The 25979-nt window shown below is 42.0% G+C and overlaps 1 protein-coding gene across 1 annotated transcript in view; it reads left to right on the forward strand.

Moving 5' to 3' along the window:
* LOC103816442 (neural-cadherin-like) overlaps positions 1-25979 on the forward strand; it is a 41332-nt gene that overhangs the window by 6510 nt on the left and 8843 nt on the right. The window contains exons 6-26 of the mRNA XM_050971592.1: positions 639-781; positions 1126-1298; positions 1645-1813; positions 3453-3623; positions 6931-7103; positions 7188-7355; positions 8259-8508; positions 9690-9817; positions 11052-11238; positions 11372-11515; positions 13161-13444; positions 14379-15996; positions 17849-17942; positions 18698-18882; positions 19313-19545; positions 20525-20802; positions 22511-22725; positions 23014-23145; positions 23981-24104; positions 24307-24439; positions 24522-24702. Coding sequence (XP_050827549.1) covers positions 639-781; positions 1126-1298; positions 1645-1813; positions 3453-3623; positions 6931-7103; positions 7188-7355; positions 8259-8508; positions 9690-9817; positions 11052-11238; positions 11372-11515; positions 13161-13444; positions 14379-15996; positions 17849-17942; positions 18698-18882; positions 19313-19545; positions 20525-20802; positions 22511-22725; positions 23014-23145; positions 23981-24104; positions 24307-24439; positions 24522-24702 — 5183 coding nt within the window. The remainder of the gene's footprint in view (positions 1-638; positions 782-1125; positions 1299-1644; positions 1814-3452; positions 3624-6930; positions 7104-7187; positions 7356-8258; positions 8509-9689; positions 9818-11051; positions 11239-11371; positions 11516-13160; positions 13445-14378; positions 15997-17848; positions 17943-18697; positions 18883-19312; positions 19546-20524; positions 20803-22510; positions 22726-23013; positions 23146-23980; positions 24105-24306; positions 24440-24521; positions 24703-25979) is intronic.

A 25979-nucleotide genomic window follows, 5' to 3' on the forward strand; every position in this document is an offset into this window, starting at 1 on the left:
GTTGACTCCTCAGTCTCGGAGTGATTATCCATGTATAAATAGGTGACAAATAAATCTGTTAGTTAGCAAACTGCTACTAAAATTTAATTTTAGCATCAGAAGATTGTATTGTAAGTTAATTTAATGAGCCCATTTTCTTTCCTGTCCTCAATCAAGACAAGTTCTATTCTTTGCACAATTTTGAAGTCTGAACATATTTTCAATACAAAACATACATAGATTTATTTACCGAATTAAATACTTTTACATTAATCTCTGTAATATCTGATGCTTTCCATTAATATATTGGGGCATAAGAAACACTGCATGGCAGATACTAGTCATTTTTCTCAACTTTAGTAGATAGATGATCCTGTTTTACAGTACAACGTATTATGGTGCATATTGTTATCCTCCAAAGGATATCCTCCTTCAAAATTATGTATACTGAAAGTACAGGATTACAATCCTAAAATAAGTACCAAACGTTGAACAAAGAAGACCTAAGTCATATCTTGAACCAATTTAAGCTTCCATGGTTGCCTGCCCAAAGCTTTTTAAAAACCATTCATAATGAGTGCATAATGTTGCTGATGGCTAACAGGGCGATGGTTATTCTGATACTTTGTGTGCTGCCATTGCTCCCTTGTGTCCATCAGTTACAGGACTTTCCTTTCGGAAGACGCTGGTCCCGGCACCTTGGTGGCTACTGTTCGGGCAGAGGACCCTGATGGAGATGGGCTGCTCTATCTGATTACAGGGGGCAATGAGGAGGGCAACTTTGAGCTGGATAGCCAGAAAGGTAAGGAAAGAGGGTTTAGAACTCAGTTATTTGCTGTCTAATCTCTATTGACTCTGTCCCACCTGTATGTCAAGAACCATAAGAAAGCTCCCTATTTATATAATCCGTAAATGGGGATGCTTTGTATCAGTGAGCATTAGTTCATTGATATGGTGCTTGTTCAACTATCAGCCAAAGCCTGGGATCCTCATCCAAGCCTGTGCAGACTAAGATAATGAATTACTGTGCTTTGCAACCAAAATACAAACTGAGCCAGCAGTACAGTGATGGAGAAATGTGATGCTCACTTGATTTTGCGTGTTTACAGAGTAAATTAACATGACACTTTATGCTTCCAAATTCAGGTATCATTAAACTCCGCAGAAGTCCACCACCCAGACTGAAAGGGCCACAGTACACCCTGAATGTCACTGCCATAGATGACAATGCCTCAGGGGGACCCACTCCTCTCAGCAGTTTTGCTGAGGTTATTGTAGGAGTTAATGACATTAATAACAACAAGCCTGTCTTTAGAGAGGTAAGATGTCTTTCTGCAGATATTCTTTTCCCATCTATGTTAAACTGGGGTAATAGAGTCTCCATAGCTACTGGTGGCTGCTGGTGGGCTGAAGGGTCTGTGTGTGCAGAGCAGAATGAACTTGTAAGTGAACAGAAGACAGCTCTCTTCCTAGAGGAAGTGTAAAATCTTCATCCTCCTTTTTCCTTCCTCTCCCATTGAGATCGATTTCTTTGTGTGCATAAGTAATAGTAGTGATTTCCTACCAAGTTTTTCCCGGACCTGCTGGAAAAAATATTGACACTGTGCAGCAGATTCACGTGACTCTGTGTAATATTTAGGGTCGTATGTTTGGGTGTGTTTTTAGTGCGCTTACTACAGTGACAGCACCTGGGTTCTGGAGAACCAGCCTCCAGGCACACGTGTGCTGCAGGTGGAAGCCTATGATGCAGACCTTGGCATCAATGGAGAGGTGAAGTACGGGCTCATGCACCGAGATGGAGCTTCCCTTGGCTTCAGCATTGACCCAGACACAGGTCAGTAGCTTCAGGTTACTAAGAAAAAATTAAAATGACATTGTATTGTGATGAAAATGCTGCTGTATCAGTACATTCATGCTTAACCATGTAACTGCAGGGTTAGCTTTGACAGTTTATAGGATAAACACTGGAAAATGCTCAGGGTATGTAAATACCCATGCTATAGATTAGATTAGATTAGATTAGCTTTAATGAAGGTTGCAGTGATTCAAATCATAGTAGCATAGAATGGTTTGCATTGGAAAATACCTAAAAGATTATTTATTTCCAGCACCCCTGCTGTGGGCAGGGACACCTTTCACAAGACCAGGTTGCCCAATGCCCAGGCCCACCTGGCCTTGAACACTTCCAGGGATGGGGCTTCCACAGCTTCCCTGAGCAACCTGTGTTGGGCAGTGTCTTACCACCCTCACAGTAAAGAATTTCTTCCTAATCTAAACCTGTTCTCCCTCAGTTTAAAGCCATTACCCCTTGTATTATCACTACATGCCCACAGACCCTCTCCAGATCTTGTGTAAACCATCTTCTCCAGGCTGGAAAATCCCAGCTCAGTCTGTCTTCACAGGAGAGGTTTCCAACCCTCTGATCATCTTCATGTCCCTCTTCTGGATTCACTCCAATAGATCCACATCTTTCTTATTATTGGGGATCCCAAATGCAAATTAAATAGGGAAACAAATCCCAATTAAACAGGATAAAAATGTATTCTGTATCACTTACCTTCCTATTTGGATCAAGGGTAGCTATAAAAATGCAAAGCAGAAAGCGTGGCTTCTACAGGTTAAGTTTATTCTTCCCTATGATGTGGCCACAATTTCTCATCTTGTGCACAAATAGGAGATTCAGTGCACTGCAGGCAAAACCCTCATACCAGAACAGGGCAACAGTATCTTTATATACAATTTATTTCAAATTAAGATATTATGTAGTTGTTGATGTTTCTATAGTCAAAATAGGAAAATGGGATATTGTTATGTCCAGGACTGTGCAGAAGATTGGAAAGGACTACAACAGAGCTGAAGAACCCCAAGCATAGGAGAGAAATAGGTCTAGAAATGGCCTCAAGAAGACCAGTTTGAAATCTGCTAATCAGAAGAAAATAGCTGAGGTAGGGAGAGACTTGATTAGTAGGGAGAAAAACCTGAAGATTTGGAGAAAATGGTTTGATTTATCCACTATATGATTTTACCCAATTTTAATCTGTTCAATGAGACAGTCTCCAACTCCTGTAGCAGAGGTTACTTTGGTCATATCACTTGTGTCTTCTGTGGTGTGACTCTTCCTCAAAGTAATAATGAGCTGATTCAGTTACTTGGACTACCACTGGAGTAAACCTAGAGAGGGCCTTCAATGAGAGGGAGAAAGTCCTTCTCTGCTCCATGAGCCATGAGATAACAAGATACTCAGACTGAGCTTCTTATCAGGGCAGCAGGAAAAAGGTGGCACATGAGGAGAGACGAGAGAACTGGAGCTGGTCTAGTCCAGGACATGCGTTGCAGAGTCAGTGAGGATCAAGCTTCACAGCTGTGTTGCACACAGTCAGAGCTTCCTTTTATGCAGGAGATGTGCAGATTGCTCTCTGCAAATCCAGTCCTGAGGCTGTGACAGGCAGCACAGGAGGTGTCTGTGTTTGCAGGAGTCATCACCACCACACAGAGTTTCGACCGGGAGAAGCAGAGGGAGCACACTCTGTCTGTCACTGCCACCGACCAGGCTCAGGAGCCGCTGATCGGCGTGTGCCAGCTCACCGTCCTCATCGCTGACCTCAACGACAACGACCCCAAGTTTGAGAACAGCCGCTATCAGTGTGAGTGTTACTAACTGCTTGTCCCAGTACTGCCACGGCAACCTTGTTAGGAGGTTATTCCTTGTAGCAGTGGTCAGCTTGTTAGGGGATTGATCCTCCTTTGTTGCCCACTAAGCCAGTTACTGTTTAACCCATCAGCGGTGGAAATGAGCAGAATTAACCAGTGCTCTTTAGTCACTGCAGTTCTCTTAAAAACATTGACATACTTCACTCCTACAGATGAGGCAGGTCTGATCCCTTCTCTTTGCAGATTTTCTTTGCCCAGCTTTTTTCCTCACTGAATTTTTATTTGATGTCCAAAAAACAAAACATGACATCCTAGCTGGGAAATCATCAACCCTGACTGGAAGTACAACTGTCATCTGTGTCTCTGTAGCACAGTATCTCTGTTTGAATAGACTGAAGTTGCATTTATGTCTTGTCAAACAGCACAGAATCCTTGGTTTTTAGGCTGCCTTTGGCTGGGAGCCAATACCTGCTCTGTCTGTCCTGCTGAGCTAGCTTTTCCCATTTGACCTGGTGACATTCCCTTTTTCATCCCCACATGATATGCTTTACATCAGTCTTTTGTTTAATTTGACTTGATGCTTCTCCAGTAGAATCCTGCATTTCATTACACTTGGACTCTCTACATTGCATGTCATCCACAAGTCATGAGTATAATCTCTAGCTGTTGGACTGGAACGGGTCCTTCCTTGCATAATTGCTTGAAAATGGAAAAAAAATTGTTACTGGTACATCTGCCAACAACTTCATTTTGGAGTTTTTTTGCCACTGGCGTGGAAATGTCGTGGAGGGCAAAGCAGTGCCCAATGCCCTGTTAAAATGAAGATGGCTTATACGAAAATTGTCTTTAACATCACAGATGCCAGCATTTTAGAACAATTCAAAAATAAGTTGGATGTTTATATTTTAGGAGCTTAATAAGAAGTGACCTGCTGGGAAATATGCTGAATATACATCCACACTTCAGACTTATTTACAAGGACAGAAGGAAAATTGTGTTGCACCTTTTAAAGTATCTTGTAGTGACTAATGCTGAGTGCCAAATCCATTAAAATGTCTAGATTTGGAATAGCCATTTCTACAATCTTACCAGTGTCTTCTGCAAACCTGGCCAGAGCAGCACTGAGAAGCTGAGTAGGAATGATCTTTCTGGAGAGAAATATTTTTGAGCAGAGCAGACAGTCCCTGAGGTAGAGGTAATTTTTGTGCAAAGATGATCCTTTCTATTCTACCATCACATGTGTCCTTCAGGTGAAACTGCCCAGGATTCTTCTTTTTCAAAAGCTGTGAAGCTGAGAGGTTGCATTTGTAATTATGGTGGCTTCACCACTTTGGGGAGCAGGCAGATTTTTTTTTCTTGTTTCATGAACAGAGGGACTGGCAAAGGTTCTGAAGCAAAGGCAGCATTTTGAGATGGCAAACCTGCAGATAATGAGGTCACGTTATGCCCAGCACTTTCCCAGCATCTCTACATAAGTGATCAATGCTTGAACGTCACGGAATTAAAAATAGCTTCTTCCCTAACAAGATCAAAGGCCATTAGTCATAGGTTTCTATTCATCCTGGAAACTGATGGTTCTTAACTCTCAGCACTAGGGTGTTGGTTAAATTCCTGATTTAGCCATGCATCTTATCATCTGTCTGCAAAACAGACAATAAAGAAATGCTAAACAGTAGTAGGGATGGTACAGTAAAAGTTAAAGTCATGTCAGAAGCAAGCAAAGCACGTGAAATGAGAGACTACCACCCTTCCAAGTAACTTTGTCTTTTTTATTACAATGCAATTTAACTGAATTTGCCTGTTAAAGACAGCATAAATACACACACACACATATACACACAAGCATAAACACAAAAAAGGAGAATTTTACAGTGATTTATGGCAGTTAATTCAATTTTCATTAATCTATCTTAGTGCTGGTAAATCTATTGTGAGATTAGCTTTGTCTGTTACTGACATACCAAAGACAAGAATCCCAGGACAATTAAATGACACTGGGACAAGTGAAGCCAATTAAATCTCAAATTACTGCTCATGAAGCAAGTGGTTGCTGCTGTTTAAAGTTGTACTGCTCCACTACTACTCGCTGTAGACATTAAAGGAGAAGACCAAAACAGAAAACATGACTGCTCCATAAGTAGTGTGCAGTTCTGATTATGCCACATCAAAAATGCTAAAGGACACACATATAAGGGAGATCAAAGATATGAAATAGTTTCTGAACAAGACACAAATTACCAGACTGACTGGGTTGCCTAAACCCAACTGCAACAGCCTTCCCACTGTCAGTTTTAATACACTGAGCTGGTGGAGCCTTAGTACAAGGAAACAGCTCAAAAACACAGGCAAGCACACAGAGCTACTTGAAAGAGGAGCTGGGACTGGATGGCCGAGCACAGAGGGAAGAGCTGGACCAAAAATCAGTGTAATGTAAAGATGAGTGTGGAAGAGAGACAGACAGCAGGGATGCGATGGTTTCATATGAAATTGTGCTTCACAGAGTGGAGGGGAACAGGAAATGACTGCTCATGATTTCCCACCATTTTGTTGGTGTCCCTTCCAGAAATCAGGCTTTAGGAAGACAAAATTAATTACTCTTCTGTGCAGTGGGCTCTTCAAATGCGTGACTTTGCCACCAGATCTTTAGATGACAATTATGTGAGCAGGTCAAAGGAGGATTGGTCTCTCTAGAACTACAGGCTTAGAAAGACACGACCTCTGCCACAGGGAGTGAAAACCTAAGGAAAGAGACATACCACAATGAAATGATCATTGCCCTTGCCTTGGGCAGCTTTTCCAAAACACTGGGGGGTTGGAGGAATCTTTGCTGTGACCTGACTCTGTGCTTTGCAATTACCTAGTGCCTCCCACTGGCAGTGCTGCTGGCACCACTCATATTCAAGATTAATTCAATTCACACAGAATTCCCTTTGATACCAAGCTGCTTTTATCATGAGCTGAGCCCAGCAGGCTGGGCTGTGATCCAAAGCAGTGGGCATGCAAGCTGCTGTGGGGCTTGCCAGCCCTGGCATGGAGCAGCACCAGTGCTGGCAGCAGCAGTGTCAGTAAATCTGCATCACCAGCAGCTCACTTAACAACCCAACGTGGCAGGGGAGAGGGAAGGGGAAGCTAAAAGAGAATGATAGACACTGTTGGTGACCGTAGTTTATAACCTGCTTCAGGACAGAAACATTTCATCTCCCATGAAGGGAACAATGATGTTTTACAGGGATATTTCTTTACAAATATAGCCTGCTAAACCAGAGCAGATCTGCTGACAGTATCTTTGTCTTTTCAAAGATTTCCTCAGCGAAGACACTCCAGTGGGGATGAGTTTCCTCCGAGTTGCAGCTCACGACAGTGACCAGGGTGTGAATGCTGCTGTCACATACTCAATGCTCCAGCATCAGCTGGAATACTTCCAGATCAACCCCAGCACAGGCTGGGTGTATGTGAATAGCCCACTACCCCAGGTAATGTGAGACTCCAACCCCTCAAATCCATTGCAGAGGGTTAACTGCAATAGTTTTCAAGTATCCTGTGCCTCTGTTTCCCAGACCATGCGCATCAGCCGCTATATTGTAGCGACAGACGGGGGGAACAGAAGCAGCACCGTGGAGCTGACAGTGACTGTCACCAGTGCACTGAGCCAGCCACCCCGGTGGGAGCAGAGCTCATACTGGGTAACCATCCCTGAAAACACCATTCGTGACACCAAGATTGTGGTATGTTAAAAGCTTGATTACTTCCCTCCCTCTCCATTTCAACTTCTTCCTCTGTTATGCTCCAGGTCAGAAGTTCACGGATGCCTGCTCTGCAGCCTTACTGCACTGCACTGTGCCCTTATGAGCTTCACTGCTCTGTACCCATTAAAGTTTGTCAGGTGTACCTGTCACAGAGTAGGGTGGCATTTCAGCTGGCAGCAGTTTTCCCAGTGAATTCTTGCACTAATGGCCCTCTAGGTGTGCTTCCACAGGACCAAGACTCATGTACTGCCAGAGAAGGAAATTCTTGAGTGTTCCCTCCAAGAGCCAACTCCTCACTCCTCCATCCTCATCCTCAGTGGGCTGTGCTATCTGCTTGTGTCTTTCTTAAAGCTTTTCTCAGTTAGCACAAGAGCGTGGAGTGACATAGTTTGCTTTGGACTCTCATAACTCAAACCAGAAGGGACAGAAGACTAAGTGTTCTATATATTGCCACATAATTCCTGCCTTCCTCCTCCTTCATGTAATATTCAAGCACTTGAAAACAATTTAGGGTTTGAGTTTTTCTTCTGTAACTTGCTGAGTAAAATGTACAACTCAGTGGAGAAATGGTCTCCTTACAGATCGGTTTTGCTTTGGAAGGAGGAGAGAGGAGGGATTTTCCTATAGCTGTGCTGCAGTTCTGGCTTGGCACATTTACAGGCAGATAAATTTCTTGTTGATTTAACACGTGCACCAGTCCTAGATATTGCAAAATAAAACTCAGCTCTGTAAATGTTTCTATTTTTTCTGTTACCAGAGTCATACAGGCGTGTATGTTCTTGGAGAACATACATGTGTGTATGTTTCTGCCATCAAACACAACACCTAACACTTGCAACCCCGTGCTTCATGAATGTATGTGGTGGCTCTTTTCTTCTTCAGACCATCAAAGCCACATCCCCTCTTGGTGATCCCAGGGTTACGTATAACCTGGAGGAGGGTCAAGTTCCAGAGACTAACATGCCAGTTCGTTTCTATCTGAAGCCAAACAGAGCTGATGGATCTGCTTCTCTTCTAGTCGCTGAACCACTTGACTTTGAGACTACTAAGTTTTTCACCCTGACAGTCCGGGCACAAAATGTAGCAATGACTCCTTTAGCTTCCTTTGCCACTGTTTGTGTGAATATAACAGGTAAGCTTTGCTGCTGTTCAGAAAAATATTCTTATTATTTTTAGTATAATGCCATGAATTAAGGTAACATCCATGAAATGCCAAGCCACCTCAGAATGCTTTGTACATTTCTATACTGTAAATGGTTCTGCAGTCATTAAAGAGGTCTGTCTGAGGCAATTCCTAAGTACAACCATCAAATGTGGAGATGTGATAGTGCAAAATTGGGCTGTTTGAATGTTTAGGCAGCAGTGTGCCTGGTTCTGTAAAGGTACTTAGAAAGATTTTCTTTCAAAAGGAGGAAAAATCTAGTACTTGTTCCCAAGCTATTGAAAGGAGATAAGTATTACTGGAAATACTCTGAGCTATAGAAAGAGAAACAGCTCAGATAGGCTGGGTTTGTGTTGGATATCTGTTTAGGGTTTTTTTTTACATTCAGTATTTTCCATTGCATACTGCAAGGATCCTTACGATAAGTGCAATTTTCAAAAATTTGATCCAAACCTCCTTATAGTAGGATCTTTTCATAAGGCTCTGTTCCACTAGATCCACATAAAACTATAAATCCCTGCTTTTTACAGGATTAGTGGAATTACTTTTGTTAGGCAGACATTCAGATGAAAATATGAATTAATGAAGTCTCCAGCAAAAACTTTTGTCTTGCCCACCACCATGGAGATGAGAATGGGGTACTAGTTTGAAAGGGAATCCAACTTTCCTGCTTCACTTTATCCCAGTGTTGTCCTGTCTTTCTTTCATGATGCACCAATGCAAATCCCCCCCCCCCCAGGCTGTAGGGCAGTGTCTGAGCCTTATTATAGGTTATGGACCCTGACCCAAAAGGTTTTTCCTGTAGTGCAGTTATTGGTACCAGAACTTGGCAGAAACTTCATTCTGCTCACAAGAAAAAATCCTTTTTCAGTAATTTAGCTGTGGATGAAAGCCCTCTTGTCCTGGCATTCATGGACTTAGTACATCTCTGGTCAAATCATTAGCCACTACTGCCCAGTGTCTATAAAATGTCTCCTGACTGCTACCAGGAGAATGGGAAAACCCAGAGCAGGATTGCTTATTCCTATAATCAGTGTAAGTTCGTCCTCCAAGCAAAACACAACTGCGGGGAAAATACCAAAAAACCCCACAGTAAACTAAAAAGTGTTCAAGTATTTTCTTACCATGATCCTCATCACCTTCTTTTTCAGATGTCAATGACAATGTTCCATTCTTCATGTCTTCTAACTACGAGGTGTCTGTGCCAGAAGGAGCTGATGTTGGCACATCCGTGGTTCAGGTGTTAGCTGTGGACTTGGATTCTGGCCTACATGGAGAGGTTTGACCTTAATCCAGTTATTTTCCTCACAAAACTCAAGTTGTAGTACTGTAATTAGTGAGAATGTGCAGTCAGCTGATGGCAGGGTAATGAGCCACCAGCACTTCTTACAGCACTTGTCAAGCATTTGTCTGTCTTGTGGCTGGTGTTCATCTCATGGGATGCAGGCAGAGAAGATGCCAGAAGTGATCTCAGGGTCTTGCAGCATGGCAGCTGATCCAGCAACCATGACAAAGCACTGCTGCATGATTCTCAGGGTTGCTCCTGTGACAAGACATGGGAGTATGGCTGCAGGACATGTTTTCAACCTCCTATCTCTTTAGCTCATTTTTTAATTGACCATCAGTGATTGTTGTCAGTTATTCACAGCCTTTTAAATATGGTCAATTAAATACCATCATTGGTCAAACCAGCATTTGACCATCATAGTAATAATGACCCAAACCTAGGAAAAAGCAGAATTCTGAATTGCTCATTTTCTTTGTATTTTCCTGAGCCATTCTAAAAATCCTACTAGCTCTTCTGTGAAGAAACTCTAACTAGTGGAAACCCTGGGAACTCTGCTGTTCTGGAACTGTCATTTTGTAGCTTCTGAAGAGCAATCTGTGTGGTAGAACAGCTGGTGCTGCTCTGGGCATAACTTGGGAGTGGGGATGGAAATGGTGTTTTTTCACAGAATGACCTTTATTAAAGGGAAAAATGTGAATAGCTTTCATTGGTGGAGGTTTTCATTTGTTCAGTCTCATTGAACAGGACCCAAATTATAAGCTTTGGGGGGTTTTGGGGGTTTTTTGGTTGGGTTTTTTTTTGTTGCTTCTTTTTTTTTTTTTTTTTTTTTTTTTTTTTTTTTTTTTTTTTTTTGAGTTTAGAAGCACAGTGAATTACTGGAAGCTGAGGAGACACCAGGGAAAATGCCAGTCCATACATTTTCTCTCCTTCTGTTATTCATGAAGTTTCTTAACTGCTCCTACTGGCCACTGCTGGAAATTAGACACAGAGCTTGATGGGCCTTGATGTCACTGGTACAGATGTTCTTCTGTTTGAGAATTCTGCACTTTTTATATCAAAATAAACAAAAGACATGGGAAAAATATGTTCAGATAATCTGTCTTCTTCAGAATGTTGCTACTTTGCAGACAGAACCAGGAGGCTGCTTAGGAAGGGGAAGGTCACAGCACTAGGACATACAAATGAAAATTGAAAATGTAACCTCTTCTAATGATTTCCTTTTTAGGTTCACTACTTAATATTAAAAGATGCTAATGAGGATTATCAGTTCTTCAGCATTGAACCTGAGACAGGAATTATTTCCACCCAGGCATCTTTTGACAGAGAGAAAAGAGCCTCTTACTTGATTGAAGTTCAGTCTCAGGACTTATCAGAATCTGCCAGACCTGGTATTCATGGGCAGCCCAACACAGGTAAAACTAAGAAGGAATTCTATATTGGTCTTTTTAACTTTCATAGGCTTGGCAGGTATGTGAGCTGTTTGGAATAATGCAAGGTGTTCCACCTCTGCCATTTCTACTCTGTGCTCCTCTTGCTCCTCCTTAGACACAGCCTACGTGAGGGTTTTTGTCAGCGATGTGAACGACAACGCCCCTGCCTTTCCTCAGTCAGTGTATGAGGTCAGCATAGATGAGGACAGGGAGGTGGGAAGTCCTGTTGTGACAGCCACAGCAGAGGACGACGATGAGGGTGAGTGGGCCCTGCGTGTCCTTTTAAATCCTTTTCATGTTAATGTGTATAGGGCTACTTACTAGACGGACAAACAGCTCTCTGCACTCAGGAGACAATTTCAAACACCTGGAAAAGTAGGCAGAGAAGTTCTGGGTGCATGTGAACGTTTTCTTTAATTAGGTGCTCAGGTTTGTAGTGCAAAGGTTAAGATAGCTGGCAATGTCTTTGGGGCAGAATGAAGTCAGCTGGAGTCACAACATTGCTATAACTTTATACTCACTCTTTCCAGAGCACATGCTTGTTTTTTCCTGACTCCTGTGCTTTCAAGATCTCCCTAGAAGTCAGTTCTATTTCCCACTATTGTAAAAAATCAAATATATGCTTTTTGGTGAATTAGTGGGTTAAATATTCTTTATTTATGGAAGGAAGAATCTGACAAACAGAGGAAAACATGGGATGGCATGGCCAGAAAAGAAGTCAGGAAGAAAGGGAAAGTCAGACCTTCCATTTGGGCTCCCACTGACACCAGTTCTGATGGTGTGAAGCTGCCCCTACAGTGTGGTGACACCAGATGGGCAGATCCAGTCCAACAGCATGTACCACTAGTCAGTCCCTGTCTTTGCATTTTGGTTACTTTTGTGAGCTGGTCCAGCTCAACTTGCTGAAGAAACAAATCTACTGGTTAAAAGAAGGCAAGCTGGTGACAGAGCCCAAATGAGAGCCAAAGGGATGTGTTGCTGGGAGCAGGTGAGAGCTGGCCATTCCTTTCAGGGACAGTGCTGCAATGCCTGTGCCTCAGTGCCCATGGGGGAGGTGTAAAGAAACCAGCTGCTGCACTTGGGAGAATTTGACAAAAGCTGCTAGCAAGTGATGCTCAAGCTTTTGCTGCAAAGGCAGCCAAGTCCTTCCAAGCATTTATGATGAGCACAGCTTTTCACTTTCTAGCCATCCATATTGCTCTAGTCATGTCATCCACAGCTGACTCACAAGTTAAAAAGGTAAATGTTCTTTTTGCTCCTAGCAGTTCACCTATTTAATTTAGGAAATGACTTTGTATACTGGAATGCAATATGTTTTTTACCTTTCCAAGTAAGTAAACAGGAAGCACTAAACTACTTGTTGTTGTTCCAAAAAGTTTTGTTGTTGCTCCTAAAAGTTTTGCAGCAAACAACTGCTGTTGCACAGATGGGATGGTCTAAGATGAATTCTTGTTCAAAATAGAGGACTTCTGTTACTTCTTAGCACCACCAAGTGGTTTAAAAAAAGTTAAGGAATACTGGCCTTTGAAGTAAGAGACTTAGGGAACATTGATAAAAGTAGCTTATTGTATTTTCATAGTATGTTAAATTTTTATTATTGGCAAATGAATACACAATATTTTAGAGGCACACAATTTCTCCATTATCAATCAACAGGTGCTTGTCTGTGTCTGTGAATTATACTTGTAAATATAAATGCAAACCTAGCTTCCCATCTACCACACACAAAACCTTCAAATTTCATACACAGATCATTCTGTGTATATTTTTATGTTTTATGTCACACATACACACACCACAACAGTCTTGGAAAATAAGGTCTCTCTTGGATACATGTCCATTGTGCATAGCTGGATTGAGCATTCATAGAGTGAACAGAAGGCAATTGTTTCTTTCTCTTATAGGTGCAAATGCCAAACTAAGGTATCAGATCACTTCAGGAAATGTGAAAGGGGTTTTTGATGTGGAACCTGAGATTGGAACTGTCTTCATTGCTCAGCCTCTGGATTATGAACAAGAACAACATTTTGAGCTCCGGCTTGTAGCTTCTGATGGAAAATGGGAAAACCACACTCTTATCATCATCAATGTTGTCAATAAGAATGATGAAGCACCAGTCTTCACTCAGAATGAATACCAGGGCACTGTCTTGGAGGAGCTCACTGATCTGCCCGTACTTGTCCTAAAGGTAAAGCATTTTCCACAAAGCAGGGTAAAACCTGGCTTTGTGTCCAGCTCAGTCCCATGCATTCAGTCAAATCCAAAAAGATAGTACATTTAGGGTGGGTGAGGCCTGGTATTAGGATTTATCTGGCAACTCTCTGTAAAGAATAGAATAAAGTAAACCTGATAATTTTTTGTGGTGGGCTTGCTCTCTTCACCTACATAAATAGCGGTTGGTTTTGATCTTAAGGGTCTTTTCCAAACTGATTTTAAAATTATGTGATTCCAAGTATTGAAAAATGTGATAACTTTCCTTTAAAAATAAGATTTGGCACATTTTGAGTGACTGTATAAGCACAGAATGGTTGGCATGTGTACTTCATGTATGTAATGGTTAAATTTATGTTACCAAATAAACATTACCAGGGACTGTTCTTTGACTCCAGCTCAATCACCTTCGTTGTTTTGTTGTTTGAGCAGCTCTTGGTACGCCCAACTAGCAATCTCCCAAACAATCCCTTGATGCAAATCAGGAGCTGGGAGCTCTCTCTGGTCTATGCTGACCATTAACTTGGATGTATGGCCTTTTTTCACAGCAGTCTGTAAACAGAGAGAGTCAGCCTCTGCTTGCCTTTGTATTCCAGCTCCAAAAATTTCACAAGAAATATTTGCAGAGCAGAACTGTTATTATTTTCACTTGATTCTTCCTATAATATTTTCTTTATCCAAAATACACGGAGAAGTAGAATGTACTAGTCTGTGGAAATGACCTGGTTTTGTTTCTCTAGGCTGTACATGATATTTATTGAAAGAGTACTTGAATGACTCAAGCCAATAGATGCTTGCTGTTAAAATGCACGCTGTTCATTTAGCCTGCGCTGTAGCAGCTGCCATCAATAAAAGAAGCGTGATTTCCCTTTTTTTTAACATAAACCCCTGCCTGCTGTGGCTTGTTCCAGGTTTCTGCAACAGATCCTGACCAAGCAGCAGATCAAACTGCCATTAGCTACTCCCTGCACGGACAGGGAGCCAGCAGTGAGTTCAGCATCAATGAGAACACAGGTGAGATCAGCGCACACACGAGGCTGGACCGGGAGAAGCGATCGACGTGGCGCTTTCTCGTTCTTGCGACGGATGAGGGCGGAGAGGGCCTGACTGGCTTTGCAGATGTGATCATAGAAGTGAAGGACGTGAACGACAATGCACCCCTTTTCCTCTGTGTGTCAGACGGCTGTTTCACGGGCCACATCCCTGAGGACTCTCCAGCTGACACTCCTATCATGGAAATGACAGCAGTGGACCTCGATGACCCCAAGGCTGGTATAAATGCTGTGCTAACATACAGTATCATTCAGAACGTCAAAAATGAGATTAATTTGAACTTGTTCTCAATTGATTCAGTTAGTGGCACTATCTCTACAGTGCTTGGGTCCCTGGACCGTGAGAAGGAAGACAAATATTTAGTGGTGGTTGAGGCCAGAGATGGAGGAGGGCTCACTGGGACAGGCACCGCCACTATTTTGGTGACTGACGTGAACGATCATGCTCCAGTCTTCCTGCAAAGGATCTACACAGCATTTGTCTCCGAGAATGCGAGCATTAACACTGAGGTGGCAGTGGTGTCTGCTGTGGACAGAGATGAGGGAGAAAATGCCATGGTGACATTCAGCATTGTTGATGGGGACAATGACCGTAAGTTCTCCATAGAGACAGATGAAGTCAACAACTGTGGGTTTATCCGACTACGCAAAGGGGTTGACTTTGAGAAACCTCATGAGAGGGTATTCAATTTGACTGTGAAAGCAGAGGACATGGATTTCTTCAGCATCGCTCACTGTGTGATCTATGTGGAGGACTCAAATGATCATGCTCCTGCCTTCTATCCCCAGTTCTATGAAGTGGCTGCACTTGAGGAAGATGTACCAGTTGGCACCAAAATTATTCAGGTTTCTGCTGTTGACTTGGATTCTGGCCTGAATGGGAGGTTTTCTTTCCACCTGCTAAACAAGTCTGATCCAGGTGGCCAGTTCTCTTTAGCTAGTGATGGGTGGCTGATGGTTGCAGGATTGCTGGATTATGAGACAGTGGCTCAGTACCATCTCATTGTGATTGCCACTGATATGGGACAGCCCCCTCTGACTGGCAGTGCCACTGTTTTAGTGACTCTGCAGGATGTAAATGACAATGGGCCAGAGTTCGAGGCACATTATAACCCAGTGGTCTGGGAAAACACAGCTTCTCCACAGGTTGTCCAAATGAATGAGACCTCCACACTGCTGTATGCCAAGGACCGGGACACTGCTGTGAACGGAGCCCCTTTCTCCTTCAGCCTTCTCAGTGATTTGGATAGTCTGACCAGCTTCAGCCTGCAGGACTTCCACAACGGCAGTGCCATGCTCACTGCCCTGCGCACCTTCGACAGGGAGGTGCACAAGGTGTTCTACCTGCCCATCCTGATCACAGACAGCGGGATCCCACCCATGAGCTCCACCAACACGCTGACCGTGAACATCGGGGACCAAAATGACCACCCGCATTCTGCTGGCTACATGGAGTGTCTCATTTACAGCTATGATGGTAAGTCACTCCCTGATGTTTGCTTCCAAGTGTGGCATAAGGCCAAACGAGGCAGCTTTAAGTTTTACAGGCCTCTATCCACGTAAGCTGTTAGTAGAGGTGCTACTGAAGTTTGTTTAAAGCCCAACAGAGAGCAGTAGGTATGCGGGGTGCAGGTCTCTGGGCCACTTATTTGTAGAAGAAAGTGAGCCAGCCTTGAAGAAGGAGCATAACTGGCTGCTTTTCTTGGCACCTTTCTGTCCAACTTGAGTAATGGTCTCTTGGTTTCAGATACAGTTTTTCAGCAGCATTAACATATCAGGGGAGAAAAAATTACCAAAGTTCATAATGTTGCTGAGGAATTATGAGTCTGAATGCTGAGAACCTTTTTTCTCCGCCTTAAATCTTTTTCCTTCTCCAGACTGCATTGAATTTTAGTGTATGTAAACTGCTGAAACGTTCATCTAAGTCTTCAGCTGAAAGATGCTGTTATGGGGGAGTTTTCTGTGAATGCTGGCTGCATGCAGTGTGAGAGAGACCTTCTTTCCCTTCTTGCTTTGGCAATTAGGCAGCAATATTCTTGTGATCTGGTGCCCCCCCATAATAAGGCCATCAGGAAAATAAAACACACAGGTAAAAATATTTTGGGACGCTTGCATCCATGTTGGCTCAGGGCATTCCTTCCTCTTCTACTCTGCTCTGTGTCTTATGGTTTGATAGCACATTAAATAGACTGTTGTGGCACATTAGGAAATACTTCTGAGTAGACGCTGTTCACATTTATTTGTCCTGAAACCTTGTACTGCCTGTTGCATGATTACTCCAGTTCAGCTTATTGTTAAATTGAAACCAAGTCTGTTTCTGTTCGCTGAGAAACTCCGCATGTAGCTTAAATACAGAACATTTTCATTCAGCCTGAATTCCATTTTAATTGTTTCTTTCATCGGTACATCAGTTAATTTCTGGGAGAGAATATTCAAGACCTCAGATCTTTGATTAATTAAAATATAAAGGAGAGACAGAATCAAAAGGCTACTATCACATTGTATGTTACATTCATATCCTGTGGGAATCAAACACTAGGGCATCCTGTATACTGTCTTCTGCAAAATATCCAGTGAATGTCACCACAGCTGCCAGAGAGGTACAGTTTCCTCTCCTTGCATTCAGTTCCTCTCTTGTCAGGGTTTGTGCTGCTCCTTGTCATACGGCGAAGTCCCGCATTTATCCTTTTTGTGTATCCTTGATTCTTTACACAGTAGGTTTATGAATTCAGATAACTATTTCCTTCAGAAGTAAGGAGAAACCTTTCCTTCAGAAGTTTTGTAAATCCAGAAAATACTAATTTGTCAGTTTTGCTGAGAGGATGCAAAACAAGCAGAATACATGCTGCTTTCCATCTCACCCCAGTCTCACCATTTACTCAAAATAAGCCTGGCCACTGTATTTTGGACATCCTCTCTATCTTGCTGTAATTTCTATCTTGCTGTAATTACTACTGTTTTTGCCCTTCATAGCCCAGTCTGCATTTTGGTTGTTTGTCCTGCCAAACACCAATCTCTGTCCAAACCACTTTGTAAGTTGGTTGGATAATGCAGATAAAATAGTGAAAATTCTCAGAGGTGGCTTTTGTTTTTTCATTCCCATTGCTTTTCATTGCAGTCACCTGTAGAATTACATCTATGTAGTCATACAGCAAACATGTGACAAGCAGGGCACCGTGTGGCATTTGCAAACCAGTGCATATCTCTCAAGAGCTACCACAACTATTTTTGTAGAGGCCTTAGGCTTATGACACATGTGCTTAGACCAGAACATGTCTGTATACCTGTGAGAGGTCTGACTGTGCCCCTTGTGTGCTGTGTTGTTCCAGGTATTCTCCCCACGACTGTACTGGGCCAGGTCAGTGCCCCTGATGCTGATGACTGGGATCGCAAAATCTACCAATTTGAAGGGAAAACATCAAGGTATTTGGAGAGAAAAATGGGAGTTGCATAAATTTTATTGGAAAATTGAGCGCACACAAAATCACAGCAAGTATTTACACTGACTTTTTTTTTTGAAAACAAGAGTACAAAAGCATTTTGTTGGTTAGACACTTCTGTGTGCAGATCTCCAAAAGCCCTTCTGAGTGTGAGGCTGCAGTAGATAGCACTGCATGCCAAACCAGTCTGCTGCCCACTGCCTCATGGACCAGAATTCTAAATTCCTGTTCACAGTCATACCCACAATCTGTATCAGTGGGCTGCTACCGGAAACATACCTACTAACTTCTAAATTCCTTCATCCAAGCTCCTGGTGTTTCCACTGGTTTCAAGACCTTTTTTATACTATATGTATAGACTTGGGAGTGTCTCGTGACAGGGGCTGAGATGTATCTGTGCCACTCAGAGGTCTTGACAGAGGTGTCACTCTCAGTGAATGTGTCTACACTAGGAGTTTGCACTATTTCCAAAGCTATGGCTGTTGCAGCTGTAGTCCTCCTAGGCAGTGAATACAGCATAGTAGCAGGACAAAACCTTCAGGATACACTGATGAAGAGTCATTAGGAGCCACAGGAGACAATGTCAAAAAGTTCTGTTCTGCTCTGATCCTTCATGAGGGAACACATCTGCTTTCTTTGATAAATACAAAGTGGTTCAGAAAAACCACCAGTGATGATAATTAGTACTTAGCTTTTGAACTTCTCATAGCTTGTTCCTTGGCTTAACTCTTATTACAGGTACTTTATCCTTAATGATAACTCAGGTTTGCTGACTATTAAAGAAGGAACCCCACCGGGAATATACAACATAAGAGTCAGAGTCATTGATGGATTCTGGCCAGATGTTATCTCCACTGTAAAGGTTATAGTGAAGGAAATCAAAGATGATGCCCTCCGTAATGCTGGTTCTGTACGAATAAAAGGTAAGCAATGTGCTCAAGCATGGTCTAGGGCTGCAGTGTTACTGCTCTGATCCTTAGAATTCTGCTTAAAATGCTCTTAGACATGGGATGAGAATTAATAGTTTTCTAGGTAAGGGTTTGAAAATGGATTTTTGCATGGTCCTCTGATGCTGCATGTGAAGGAACATGGATTATGGAGAAAAAAGACAGTTTCTCCTTCTAAAAAAATAATTAAAAAAAAAAAGAAAATTATTAAAAGTCTAAAAAGTTTCAGAACACACAGGTTTAGCAGAAGCAAGCACAGAAAATTTCAGAGCCTAAAAATGAAAATACTCCTGAATTTGCAGTTGAGTCCATTTTCTGCAACCTTATGATTTCTTCTGTGATGCTCCTCTCTTCTATTGCTACCACAGCTGCAAGAAACGTGTCAAATTTTCAACTGCTGTTACAGGTATCACACCAGAGGAGTTCATATCCCAGTCCCCTGAAAAACAAAGTAAATACTACCAGATGAAGAAGCTGCTTTCAGAAATTATCTCAGTTCAACTGGAAAATGTTCACATTTTCAGTGTACTGAATAGCCCAAGTCCAAGTCGAGGGGTTGATGTTTGGTTTGCAGTTTATGGTCCACCTTATTTTAAAGCAGAAAAACTTAATGGCAATGTAGCAGCTTCCAGAGCCTGGGTAAGTATCCATCCTGTGTATAAAACCACAGTATCTTATCACTGTGTCTATTCAGGTAATGCCCATTGCCTAGTGAATGTGAACAATTAGAATGATTGAGGGAGTATAGTGTGATAGTTTTAAATAGATAGTTTAAATCAGTAAAATCAAACAATCCTTTTGCACTTATACTAAAAGTTTCAAATACTAATGTTCTGAAAACCAGACTTTGAATACCTATTAAGTGACCAAGACACAATATGCTTTTAGGACTGCAAATACGCTTTTCCTATTGAAAAGACCGTAAAACACTGTATAAAGAGTGTGTTTGGCTGTTGCCTTTCTACATGATGCCTTAATGTTTCAATTTTTAGTTCTCGAGTTGAAACTCCCAAACTAGTCAAACATTTCAAAGGTTCTAGACTTAAAAGAGCAAAGTAGTAAAAGAGCCACTCTCTAGTACAAAACCAGGTTGGAAATATGTGTTTAAAATTTAGTAAATTTCCTTTCCCTCTCGGGAAAAAAAAAAAAAGAAACAAACCCACCATTGAAAAGAGTTAAATTATTTGCTCTGTTGGAAACATGTTGGTGCAGAGCTGTACCAACTGATTCTTACCAGGAAAGATATTTCTTCACTATCCAGTGCCAATTCCCAGTATCTTTAAGTCAGAAGTTCAGATTAAAAATATAGTTTACATGCTGTGCAAATAATGTATCAGAACCATAAGTGATAAAAAATTTATCCATTCAGTCTCTAACAAAGATTGACAGTATTTTTGCCCTTGAAATGCTTATTCATGCTGCAATTGACTTACACCAAGGCTTTCGCCTTAATAGATGCCAGACTGAGCTGCCTTTGGCTGTATAGGGTGAGGTAGACATTGGAAGGAATTGGCACAGCAACCAGTTTTGAAAAGAAATATGGCTTGGGCTTTTCATTGCTGTCATTGGTGAACTCAGTGGAAAAGTCAGATGAATGCAACTAATTATTCTTCTTCAGCTGGAAAGCATTCTGGACATAAATATCACCCAGACTGGCATTGATGAATGTGTGACTGCAGCCTGCACTCACAGCAGCGGATGCGTCAGTAAGCATGAACAGAACCATGTACCAACCATAACCACAGCTGGAAGTGTTTCACTGGTATCTGTGACAGTCCTGAGCCATGCTGTGTGTGGCTGTGCTGCTCGGGAGAATCCTCATCTTTCCTGCTCCTCATACCAGACAAACCCATGTCTCAATGGTGGCACATGTGTGGATACTGATTTGGGCTACAGGTTGGTAAAGCTACGTGAGGTGTGCAAACACAATGCATCTAGTGCAGACTGTATAGAAGGATGAGTCAAAGCTTCAGGAACCATCACTTCATGTCTTCCCACTGTGGCAGATCTAAGTTTTGTTATACTTCACACATAGGTCTTGCAAAAGAACCTCTGTTCTTGGGTACATATAATTTATGTTCAACATAGTCTCCAGGAAAACCTAGGGAACATTCCAGGCTGCACCAATTCCATTAATGCCACCCTGCAAAATGCTCTTAGTTTGTGCAGCCTGCCTTAAACATTTTTATGCTGTTAAATGTTTTAATCACATCTCTTACATCACTTAATAACCTCTTCCCCACATTTCTTGCCTTATTTGTTTCTCCAAAAATGAGATCTCATAAATAATATAGTATAAAGATGAAAAAAATCATAGGATTGTACTAGCTCAGAATTAGCCTGATCTTATTCCAGGATGTGGCTTCTAGCATGTTTGCTTAAAAATAATCATCCCAGTATAGGAAAGCAGAAACACTGACCAGTGTCTTCATAGCAACCTTGGAAGGGGTGACAGGACTCAGACTGAAGCTGTAGAAGCTCTTGTCATGCTAAAGTTCTTATTGCTACTCAGCTATAATCAGACAGAGAAATTTTGCTGCCCAGAAACTCTAGGTAGGCTCTGACCTATCATTTGTTCAGCTCTGAGGTTTTTTTGCTTTTGCTCCATTTTCAGTAGTTTTGTGTGTCATCTTTTCCTGCATCCTACCCCCATCATTCTGCTCTCAAAGGTACTAGCAATCTACAGGAAACAGAAACTAAGAAATAGTGGCCCAGCTATCTCCCTTCCTGTCCCTCTGCCCATTTCTGTTGTTCCTTTGGTTTCCCACTTAATATTCTGTTACTGTAATACTGTGGCTACTTTTTTCTACAGCTTATTAAGGAAAGAACTCCAAGTGTCTCTTGTTTGATAGTGTAAAAGAAATAAACAATCAAGTATCTTACAATAAATGCGAAGAGGTCAAGATTTATGACTGCCACATTCCACTTTTTCTGGGTGATGTTTCCTTCCCACACCCTTTGTGCAGAGACTCTGATTCAACACAAGCAGAATTTTTTTCCCAATGAGAATAATCAACCATTGTATTAATCTCCCCAGGGAGGTGGGTGGGTTGGTTGGTTGGTTGGTTGGTTGGTTGGTTGGTTGGTTGGTTGGTTGGTTAGTTGGGAGGTAGTTTACCCAACAATGGACTCTACCAGGATGCTAGGCCATCTTGTCTAGATCATTCTTTTGCCAAGAAAAGTTGAACCAAATTGTACTTGAGGGCCATTCCACCTGGCATTCTGTGATTCCTTTGCTTTTCCTGTCAGCATTGCAAAGTCTTCAGACAAGCCAATAACTAAGCCTAGTGAAAAACATGTTTTTCTTTTTTTTTTTTTATGCTGAAGATGTAAGAGGTTTTCATGGGCTTTATATATTACAACAGGTCCATGATTTACTCACAAAATATCCTTGCATAGACATATAGTTTAGACTAAATTTATATTGCCTTTGTACAAACAAGTCAAAACATTTTTTGACAGAAGTTTTGCTAGTGCTTTACCTGTACTATGGCCCAGGGAACATGGAGTCCAGTGCTTAAAGTGGACACTCCTGTTGTCAGAAGAGACCTTTGCATTTTCTGTTTGCATGGTGGATATTTGCTTTTATTTTTTTATTCAATAGGTGCAAATGCGCTGCAAATTTTCATGGACCAGACTGTCAGCAGACAAAACACAGCTTCAGAGGCCATGGTTATGCCTGGTTCCCTCCTCTTCAGCCTTGCTTTGAGAGCCGCATCTCCTTAGAGTTTATCACTGAAGTTGCTGATGGCCTTCTGTTGTACCATGGACCAGCAGCACAAGGGCAGCCTGGAGAACAGGAAAACTTCCTTGCTTTAGGTTAGCACCTTATAAAGTACTTGTGTTTATGTGAAGGTGAGATTCTACTTAGTTTATAGGTTTGGGGGGTTTATTTTTACAAAAGCTCAGAAAGTACTTTTGGAGAATAAGGAGAATGCACAATAGTTTGCCAGTATGTCTAATTCATATCTTTGTGTCACTGTTAGAAGCTGCACTTTTTTTAAGTTAAAGATCTTCTCCAGCTAAGATCTAACTGCAACAGTCATTTCAACTTCATTTGAATGGGAACATGGTTACTGCATACCAATAAGAGTCTTTCCTTTGCAGAGCTCTCTGGTGGTGTCCCGTCGCTGACCGTGAGCCACAGCTCTGGTGAGCTTTTCCTGCAGCTGTCACAAAAAGTTAATGTTGCAGATCGCCGCTGGCACAATATTAAAATTATAAATGATGGAAAGGCAAGTGTAAATATGGCACAGGCAGTCCTGTGTAAGCATTAATTCATGTACCTAGTTATTCCTTCCAAGTCCTTCCTCCCTTCTGTAGAACTCAATCAATCAATTTTCTATCATCTCTGAAACGGCAGGGGTAGAAGTTTGTCAGTTTGGACATCCTCTAAGTCTTGAAGCAGTGAAGCAGAACAAGACCTGAAGAAGTCTGATCCAGTTATGAAACTGGCCATGCTATCTCCTTTCTTTAGTTATCCTGCCTGCTGCTTAGACAACAGAGTGTTGATAATCCAGGGGCTAAATGCCTCCTGATGTCATTGAGTGAAATATTCGTACTTTATCTGAGTGAGAAGCCCTGCCCAAGCAAGAGACTTTAGGTGTGTAGCACAAAGGAGGTAGATGCACTTTTGTGTTCAGGGAATATCTTGCTGATACAACACTGCTGAAGGCATCTGCTAGGCTCCCCCTTCTCTCCCACATAAGACAAGCTGAAGGGCAGGTCAGGATCTGGGATGCAGCCTGACAGACCTTCTGCTCTGTTAGGTTATCTCTCTGTGTTGTGATCTTGCAGAAAACTCCAAGAATGTCCTATGCTTCCTCTACAACACCAATGACTTGGCATGGTCATGGCAGAGTCAGATCTTTCTTTTGTGTGGCTCTTTAGGTTCATGCCATGAGCAATAACTTTCCAGATTAGTATGTGGAGTATCTTGTTATTTTAACAAAGTTTCCTGCACTGTTATTGCTAGTTACTATTCTGTCGTCTGCTAAGTGAAAGAAAATATGTAATTAAAATATATGCACATCTCAGGATATAATTGTTTTAAATAATGCCTTTTCCTAGGAAGTGAAGCTGATTCTTGACAATTGCATGAATGTCTCAGTTAGAGACAATCACAGTGTTACTAAGAAGATTTCCCAAATGGATCTGTCTGCCTGTGAAGCCTCTGGAGAGATTGTGGGATCTCAAAGGTAAACAAAAAACCAAACCAACAAAACAAAACAAAGACCCACACCAAAGAAACAAACAAACAAACCCAAAAAACCAACCAAAAATATTTAAACACAACTATTCAAAAGAGCTACAGAAAAAGGTGGGGTTGGGATGGTGAAATCAGCCAAGCTGCTGTATTTTGCATGGCACTAATTCTTTCTTTCCCTGCTTCCTCTTCAGCATGGGAAAGCTCTTCAGTGGCCATCAGCCCCTGCAGCTGGGTGGAGTTAAGAAGACTTTGCCTTACCGTGACTCCCAAAGGCACTTCAGAGGGTTTGTGGGCTGCATACGCAACGTCATCGTTGACAGTAAGGTAGGGCCACAGAGAGCACTTTGGGGTTTACTGCTGATAGTTGTAAGCACCTGCTGTGATGGTTTTCTTTGACCTTTTCCAGGTCTATGATTTAGAGCACCCTGCAGAGTCCCTGAACAGTGCTCCTGGCTGTGTCCTTATGGATGAGATGTGTCAGAGTGGTGGGATGGCCTCCTGTGGCACCCATGGCAAGTGTGTTGGTGGCTGGGATTTCTTCCACTGTGACTGTTCCCCAGGATATGCTGGATTAGCATGTGAAAAAGGTACTGCAAGTTCTAGGTAGAAATTTGTGGTGAGGCTCTGTGGGAACAGCCTCAGACACTCTGTTCCAGAGTTCAAAGTCATACTGCCATGACTTGGAACTGAACAGAATAACAACAGCATGCTGTAGTCTTGGAATGATTTAGATCTTCAAAGATGTAAAGATCTTACTAACTCTTGTTAATTAAAGATAATGTCACAGATGAGGGTTATGTTTAGAGCTGCTTGATTTTGCAGGGTAGGGAAATAGTCAGGTTGTTTTGTCACTTTTATCACCATCTTATTTCTCAATGGTGAAAAGGGAAATATTCTGCATTGTGCCTTTTTCCTCTGGTCATGCTGTTTCCAAAATGAAGTTTAATGAACATGTGAAACCTGTGGGCATAACCCTTTTGTTATCTTCAGACCCCACTTCCCATTTGTGAAATGGTGATAATTGAATTTGCATCTGTCATTAGAATGAATTGCAAGTTGAGCAATGCCCCTAGACCACAGAAGTGGGTGTATGTGGGGGCATAATATCAGGCTGCCTGCAACAAATGTGCTATCCTGTACAAAGTCAGCATGAAATATGTATCAGAGAACAAAAGCTTCCCATGGTGGATAATGAAAACCTCAGAGATGTTGTAAGAAAGTGGGAAATTTTTAGCACAATTCAAAAACTTAGGAAATAAATTATTTAATTCCTAGTAGCCCACATTCACGTTTGGGGTACAGGGGATATACACTTGCAGTTGCCTTTGTCCCCTCTATCTTAAATCCTTCATCAGCCAAGCAGGAATCAGAAGTGAGTGACAGATGTTTATTGGGACTTCACCTGCCTCTAGGTACAAGGGACAAACAACGTGGTTGATCATAACAATCTGTAAAGAGCACCAGTGCCTCATAACTCTGGGGGCTTTTGTTGGAAGAGAATTATCCCCCTCAGTCCTTTAATTTGAATGAGCCACAGGTGAGGATGAGCAGCAGAGAGCAGCTGGAAAGGAGTGTTTACAAGTCAGTGTTGGATCAATGTATTGGAATTAATGAACAGGACAATGGTGCGTTACACATGTCCTTTCAGCTCATTGCACTTAATTTTCCTTCTTGTATACAGAACAATAATACCCTATGCAGGCAGCCAGACCCTCTCTTCTTTCTCCATCTGCCACACAAGACTTAAAAAGTGTGACAGTAAATTACCCAGTGGAAGTCCTGTCTGTCCAGTGAGGGGGAAGACTGGAATTGTAACTGGCATGGTCTAGGCCTGGAGCATTCACTGTTTAAGGTGTTCATAATG

The sequence above is a fragment of the Serinus canaria genome, chromosome 2 (assembly GCF_022539315.1).
Source record: "Serinus canaria isolate serCan28SL12 chromosome 2, serCan2020, whole genome shotgun sequence".
In the NCBI taxonomy this organism is placed as follows: Eukaryota; Metazoa; Chordata; class Aves; order Passeriformes; family Fringillidae; genus Serinus; species Serinus canaria.